This window comes from Coniophora puteana (assembly GCF_000271625.1).
Source record: "Coniophora puteana RWD-64-598 SS2 unplaced genomic scaffold CONPUscaffold_3, whole genome shotgun sequence".
Taxonomy (NCBI): Eukaryota; Fungi; Basidiomycota; class Agaricomycetes; order Boletales; family Coniophoraceae; genus Coniophora; species Coniophora puteana.
Genome location: NW_006913055.1, coordinates 3,229,499 through 3,236,776, shown reverse-complemented (window position 1 = coordinate 3,236,776; position 7,278 = coordinate 3,229,499). Strand labels below are relative to the sequence as shown.

At 55.3% G+C, this 7,278-nt stretch overlaps 2 protein-coding genes across 2 annotated transcripts; both read left to right on the top strand.

The window, feature by feature from the left end:
* Window positions 1–2,309: 2,309 nt before the first annotated feature.
* Window positions 2,310–4,384, top strand: CONPUDRAFT_50823 (galactokinase gal; the record flags this gene model as incomplete). The annotated part of the gene is made up of 7 exons (XM_007767127.1): window positions 2,310–2,389; window positions 2,512–2,593; window positions 2,698–2,878; window positions 2,939–3,003; window positions 3,062–3,324; window positions 3,376–3,875; window positions 3,942–4,384. 7 exons carry the CDS (start codon window positions 2,310–2,312, stop codon window positions 4,382–4,384), a joined length of 1,614 nt encoding a protein of 537 aa, XP_007765317.1.
* A 716-nt stretch (window positions 4,385–5,100) lies between these two features.
* On the top strand, window positions 5,101–6,975 carry CONPUDRAFT_80856 (galactose mutarotase-like protein). Its single transcript, XM_007767341.1, has 8 exons — window positions 5,101–5,171; window positions 5,226–5,279; window positions 5,351–5,507; window positions 5,565–5,905; window positions 5,970–6,192; window positions 6,253–6,426; window positions 6,489–6,593; window positions 6,664–6,975. The coding sequence occupies exons 1-8, from the start codon at window positions 5,109–5,111 to the stop codon at window positions 6,816–6,818; spliced, it is 1,272 nt and encodes a 423-aa protein (XP_007765531.1). The 5' UTR covers window positions 5,101–5,108; the 3' UTR covers window positions 6,819–6,975.
* Window positions 6,976–7,278: the final 303 nt, after the last annotated feature.

The window sequence follows — 7,278 nt, the reverse complement described above, 5'->3', positions numbered from 1 at the left end:
ATGGGTGATTGGCACTATCCAGTGGCTGTACAGATGGATGACTAACATGTATGTGGCTGTGGATACCCTAGTTTGGCTCCATTAGTCATCACACTTGCCTTATACAGCCACTTCCCTTCCCAGAAGGTTCACCACCCAACACTGTCCGGCGACCATAGATGGCTGAGCGGTCGCCCATGGTCGCCGATAAAAATTACCCGATTGGGCTGGGATTTTAAAGTTACCATATTTGGGTATGGTTTACCCTGCTGTGTGCAGAAATCAGGGTCCCCAGCTCCCTAGAAACCATCCGGCGACCAGGCGACCGTCCAGATTAGCCCTTACGAGCGGTATAAGATTATTAGTCGTCTCGCAGACATCGCAATGCTCAGCCACGCTCCTGCCAACAACGCCAATCCCTGCGGCTTACCACTCCGAGACTGCCTCGACGTCGAATGCTTCTCGCGATCAAGCCGCTTCCCCGAGGCTCCATGCTGCATCTCAGACAGCCACCACCCCGCCCGTTATGTCCGCGTCAATCGTGCGCGAGTCCACAGTGGCTCAAAAGCCGCACTTCCCTAGGACATGGGTCTCGACGCTTGAAGAGCATCACGGCGTGCTGCGATTCACCGACGCTGTGACGAAGTTCCTCAAAGATAACAGCATCTATCAGGAAGGTTTCACTCCGCGAGATTTTGATACATACGACGTTTTCAGCAGCGCGGTGGTCCATATGAAGCATCAGCCTTTTTTCAATGCAAACAAGCTCGACTGTCGCATTTACGCAGCTCCAGCAAAGCTCCTTGGCCCCCGCAAAGGTTCGACTGCTGCACGATGGGACACTGTCCTTGTTGAGGTAAACCGGGAGGCTCATAAACGGCTAGGTGGCCTGTTCGGTGAGTGATACAACTCTTGATCTATTTTCACTGTCGATCCGATTGAACACGCCCAGGTTTACGCGTTGCTGAGGTTCGGGTGATATTCAACATGCCGACCCATCTCGGTGACGTCCGCGAGCCTTTGGCCTATGTCCACTGGTTTCGTGAGCTCAAGGTCAAAGCCATCGATCTGTCTACAATGATGTTCAAGCTTGCTCGGGCCACGCGTCAGACTGAACCTTACTCTGAGGTCATCCGACTGTCGCAAGTGGTACGTCCGTGCCATATGATTCCTTACTTTGGTACTGGACCTATTCCGAGAGTATGGCTTCACGGAGGAGGTTCCTCCGCTAACGAATACCTTCTCAACAAATATATTGACACAGCTATGTACGAGGACTACGAAGCGTACTGTAAAGTATTTGGTTTGAGAACTCATCAGTAGTTAGCTAGTTTAACATGTTACAACGACGAACGGACGATTTACACGCCTCCACCTCTGACGGACGTTAAGGCGTGATTGACTTTGAGCAATAGCTGCAGCAGATGCAACCAGTCAACCTCCCTTGTCACAGTGCAACGTTGACGGCGGCGGCCCAGCCTCTGTCCACGTCAAATGATATAGAGGCCGAACATTGACATCATCAACCTCGGTGAATCCTGTCAGGATGATTGCCCGATTGACACGTCGCTCATGACAGCGCTATCCCGGTGACGTGGGAATGGCCCATCTACAGCCGAATTTTCGCCTTTCCTGATGCGGAAGTTCGGTTCGTGAGGGGGGGTGGACAGGGGACCGAACTTAAGGTCGAAAAACTACAGTATGTCCATTCCTCCAGTAGATGCGCCGAAAGTGGAGGCTCCAAATTATGAGGCGTTTATACCGGCGCAGCTCGAGCGGCTGTGCATTGACGACTGTGAGCTGGTTGCAGGAGACGATGTTATTGCGCTGGAGGACATGGATTTCGGTACGACGATCTTTTATTGGTGATTTAACTTCATTGTCGTGTACTACGAGTAGTGTATAGTTCCGACAAGGACAGAAATCGTGAAACGTGGAAGTGGCTGCCCCTGAGGCAGACAGTGCGGACGCGTGTCGTTTGATGTTTTCCGTCATGACCACCACAAGCGAACATGAACGTGAATGGTCTCGTCGATCATACCCTCGCCTGCTCGACGCTCAATCGCAAGGTTCAGTGTTGATAAATGAAGGCGTACCGTTTTCTCTCATCCACCAGGGCCCGGCGCGTCATACCGGTCGATCACATGGCGGGATGAGTCTACGGGCCATCTGATAACTCCTCCCGTTTGACCCATCCAGCATACCTCCGCTGTCAGTTCATCGTATCCTATCCCATCGTGGCCAGTAATCTGATCATTGCTCACCCGACAGGATTTTAACCCGCCGGACGTCGACTCGACACCTCAGTACTTGGAGAGTTAACACAAACTATGGCGGCGTCGCTCCCGATCCCAGTCTTCACCAACCTCGAGGACCTCTACCAAAACCTCGGCACGTCCCTCAACCACGCGTGAGTCATCGGCAGTCTTTTGTTCATCTCGTGAATCGCGAATTGATCTCACTTCATTACTCCTTCTCCCCCACGTGCGTCTGACGCCCATCTCGCGAACACATACCGCCCAACCGATATAGAGAGCGCTGGGATAATCTCTCGAAAGAGTTCAAGGCGAGGTTTGGCAGGGCGCCTGCATACATCGCTCGTGCGCCCGGCCGTGTCAAGTGCGTTTTATTCTCTATATGCTACATGAACACTTGCTCATCCTCTTCCCAGCCTCATCGGTACGTCTTCCCGTCCTCCTATCGACATTCCCTTCCGAGCTCACCCGCGTCCCAGGGGAGCACATCGACTACCAGCTTTTCGGATGCTTCCCCGCCGCCATCGAGCACGACATCCTCATCGCCTGCGCCCCCCGTTCTCCCACTGGCAATAGCCACGGCGACGTCGTCGCCGAGAACCTGTACCCCAAATACACCCGCCAAGGGTTCGCCCCTGTTCGTCGTCCCACCCTCGGCGCTGTAGGTACCGAAGATGTCCCAAAGGACGCCGTGCATGTCGAAGAATGGCACTTGGATATCAACAGGTCGGAGCTGAGGTGGGAGAGTTACGTCAAGGCCGGGTACTACGTGCGTTCACTATATGTTCTGGTTTCGAACCGCATGCTAACGTTATCGATGTGTTCAGGGGGTCTTGAACCATTACTTCGCGCCTGGCGAGACCGAGCAGCCGATTCCCGTCGATCTGCTCGTCACCGGCTCCGTTCCTCCTGGCTCGGGCCTTTCGAGCAGCGCCGCGATGGTCGTCGGGTCAACACTCGCGTTCCTCGCTGTTAACGGGCTCGTCGACGATTCCTCTTCGCGCGCAAGGGCAACGGCTCCTCTGAACAAGGGATCGCTCGTCGAGATGGCGATGGAGAACGAGAAGCGGGTCGGCGTCAACTCTGGAGGGTGCGTGCTCATCCGTTCGTCTATTCCACAATACTGACACCATACGAACAGAATGGACCAGGCCGCCTCCGTCATCGCGCTCGCCAACTCCGCCCTCTACATCTCCTTCTTCCCTAAGCTCGCTGCAGAGACGATTCCCCTCCCCGGATCCTCGACATCGGGCAAAGGCGGCGCCGTCTTCATCTGCGCCAACTCGCTCGTCGTGTCGGACAAGGCCGTGCACGCCAAGACGCGGTACAATCTCCGCGTCGTGGAAACGCTCGCAGCTGCGCGCATTCTCGCCCGCCGTCTCGGCGTCAAGGTCGGCCCCAGCGAGAAGATCACCCTACGCACTGTCATGGCAAGGCTCTTGGGCGAGCCCGAGGATGCGCAGAGCGAGGACGTGGAGGTGTATAGAAAGGGACTGGAGAGGATGGCAAAGGAAGTGGAGTGCTTGAGGCCCGAAGGGAAGAAGGACGGGGAGGAGCTGGGCGTGACGATGGAGACGATGGTCGAGTGGAGTGGGTTGGACAAGGTAGCATTCGAGCAGGTTTATCTCTCTTGGGTCGAAGGTACGCTAACTCCAATCATCTTTTTCATCATTGCCGATGCTGACGCACAACTACCCCATCCACCAGTCGAAGCGACACATTTCCAGCTGTACAAGCGCGCTAAACACGTCTACGAAGAAGCCCTCCGCGTACTCCAGTTCCGCGATGTCTGCCTTGCCGCCGCCTCGAGCGGGACGGCCGGCCCAACAGTGTTCCAGCAGCTCGGCGATCTAATGAGCACCTCGCATGTGTCCTGCTCGTCGATGTGCGAGTGCTCGTGTCCCGAGCTGGACGAGCTCACCGCGATCGCGCTCAAGGCGGGCGCATACGGCAGCCGCGTGACGGGCGCTGGCTGGGGCGGATGCACGGTCTCGCTCGTGGACGAGGACAAGGTCGACGAATTCATCGCAAAGGTTAAGGCTGCGTATGGGCCGTACAAGAACCTCGAGGGGGGTGCGCTCAGGGACGTCATCTTTGCCACTAAGCCGAGCAGTGGTGCCTGCGGTGAGTACCCTCGTGGTCAAGGTTGAGGGTGTTGGTTTGCTAATGATTTACTTGGCTGTTTTAGTGTACAAGTTCACCGAGTGAAAGGTTCGAGCGAAGATGTCACTGGTTGCAAAGTGCTCGTATAGAGAACGAGGACTGTTGTCTGGTGAGGTACTCATCGGAAAGGGACGGAGATTTCCATTCGAACTATCTATAAGAGTAACATTATGTGTATGTAGAAATATCTGCCTGCGATGCCGCTGTGCTCCGTTTCTTTTGTCAAGTTGTGGGCGAGGACCGGGACAGTCGCGGACCGAGAGGTGGGGCGACAGGGATGCCGTTCCGAGCCGTTGCGGGACGTCATAGGCTAAGAAATATGTGTCCTGTGTCATGCGCAAAAACGCCGGGATGAGGACACGGTGCTCGGAGCTAGCTGCTTTCGGTCCATGAGAGTGTCACCCGGGATGGTCGCGTTCTCCTAAAATTTACCCTCATCTGGGAGGTTGTCTTTCTCCGTGGAGCGGAAAACATACAGATCTATCGAGTAGAAAGCAGGAATTTCGTTTTACAGCGTCTGTCACCGCCTGAAAGCGCTGGGCAGGATGAGAGGAAAGGGGAGATGATAAGATAAGATAGGACGGAGGAAGTGGTAGAATATTTCAAGTCACACGGCGCGTCCACCACATCTTTCCTTCCCAAGCGCCGCCACCCTATAAAGTTGCGCAACCCAACACACATCTCCCACTCTCTCCTGCCTACCAATCCACCATGGCCGAGTTCAAGCCTGTTCTGCTCACTCTCCCTTCGCTCACTCCCCCGCTTGCCGTCGAGGTGCGTCATTCTCATTCAAGGCAAACAATTTAGTGAGGCTGACTTGTGGAACAGGTCCTGCCCTTTGGCTTGACGATCCACAGAGTATACGTCCAGGCAGATGGAAAAGTACGTGACATATCTATAGACCATTGTCGTATTCTCATCCATCCGCTTGCTCGTCCCGTGAACCCGGACAGACACACGACATTGTGATCGGCCCGGAAGATCCCCAGGGACACACCGAAGTCAAATACGTCAACACCGTCATCGGCCGATACGCCAACCGTGTTCCCGTCGGTACCCACAACGTCTCCAAGGACGGCATTCAGGGATCGTTCACCACTGTCACCAATGGTGCGCACTAGTTGTCATCCATCACCATTCTTGCTCACGATTCGCTCTAACTCTCAGAGTCACCGGAAGTATCGCTGCATGGCGGTCTCAAAGGCTGGGACTTTGCTATCTGGTCAAAATATGACACTCTCTCGGACGCCACCCTCTTCACCAAGTCCGAAGTCGAGACGATCACCCAGGCTGCCCCGGGTGACGCGAGCGCCGCCATCTTCCACTACACCTCTCCCGACGGCGAGGAGGGCTACGAAGGCACGCTCCTCACCGAGACGCTTGTCGCATTGGTTGGGCCGCGCGGGGTCGCGTCCGGGCCCGCAGAGCATGCAGTGGGGAGCGTCGTGATCGTGTACAGGTCGAGGCTGCAGGAGAAGGACAAGGTCACGCCGATCAACCTCACTCAGGTGCGCCCCTCCCACTTCATTATGAGGTGCATGCGAATCTAACAACACGACTGTGTGCACGCAGCACTGGGGCTTCAACCTCGACGCTTCGCTCAAAGACGACCCCGAAGCCCAGTCGATCCTCAACCACCGCGTCACCCTCAAGGCGAGCCACATCGCTGACCGGCACGCCAACTTCCTCCCGACGGGTAACTTCATCCCCGTCGCGGAGGCGGACAACGGCAGCCTCGCGCATGTGCATGACGGGAAGCGGGTCGGGGACAACTGGCCCTCGGGGGCTGGCTATGGTGTGTCTCGCTTCTCTTCCGCAGAGCCTTCATTTCTGAACCCTGAGGATTGATGAATAGATGACTACTACGTTCTCTCGGAACGCACCACCAGGCAGTCGCCCCACCGTATTAAGACCTCCGAGTTTGGTCCGTCGCTCAACGTCGTCAAGGACATTTTTGAGCGCCCAAACGAGAATGTGCTGGAGCTGTCGTCGGAGAAGTCGGGGTTGGCCGTCAAGTTTGACTCGAACCGTGAGTTTTTATCTCTTCGGTTCCCTCGAGTGCGTGTGGTTAACCATAACGCTGGATGGCAGAGGACGGTCTGATGTTCTACACGAACAATTTCTCGAACGAGAAGGGGTACCGGAAAAAGATCCACGGCGGCACAGGCGAGAAGGGCGACGGGTACAGGAAACAATGTAAGCTTCCCCCCCGTTCCATCTCCTTCGCACTCGCACTCGTAGCTGACGCAATCCCGTTCTGCAACAGCGGCGACGTTCATCGAGTTCCACGAGCCCCTCGCGGCGTTCAAGTACCCGACCACGACGAGCACGGACACGCTGCTGACGTCGAACGAGATCTACAACAACTACGTCCGGGCCGATGTGTTCCTCCGCCAGGTCGAGCACACCGGTGCCGCTTAGACGCAAAAGCCAGATGGCACTGTCGTCGCCGACAGACAGGAGAGAAAGATGGAAAAGAAGAAGAAGAGTCATATAATTCGATTTGTACGAGTATGTTCTGGACTGTATGTTAAATGCGTCTCGCGGAAAGTGAATGTACGTGTAGTCTTCGGGTTGCTTGATGCCTCGAGCGTAAGTTGATTACCTTGGAACAATACCTTCGAGGACGTCATGATGTCTGCTTGAGAGAAGAAGTTGAGCGCTGGAGTGAAGCGATGTTAAAGGAGAACTGAATGTAGGGCTAGAAGCGATAGGGGCATCTGCATCCTTGCGGCAGTTGCCGAACTCTTTCTATCAGTTCACCTCATTACGAAAAGCTTTGAGAACGGCGATGGTGTGTCAACGTTCTGGCTCGTCTCTCCATTCTTTCTCATCGATCGAGACGACTTGAATTATCGTCCCACCTGGCGGCTTCCCATCT

Bases quoted from the DNA above. Each gene is read 5' to 3' on its own strand.
- CONPUDRAFT_80856 (XM_007767341.1), top strand. From the start codon at position 5,109: ATGGCCGAGTTCAAGCCTGTTCTGCTCACTCTCCCTTCGCTCACTCCC. The intron at 5,906-5,969 runs GTGCGCCCCTCC...GTGTGCACGCAG, and splicing joins CGCCGATCAACCTCACTCAG to CACTGGGGCTTCAACCTCGA. The intron at 6,427-6,488 runs GTGAGTTTTTAT...GCTGGATGGCAG, and splicing joins CGTCAAGTTTGACTCGAACC to AGGACGGTCTGATGTTCTAC.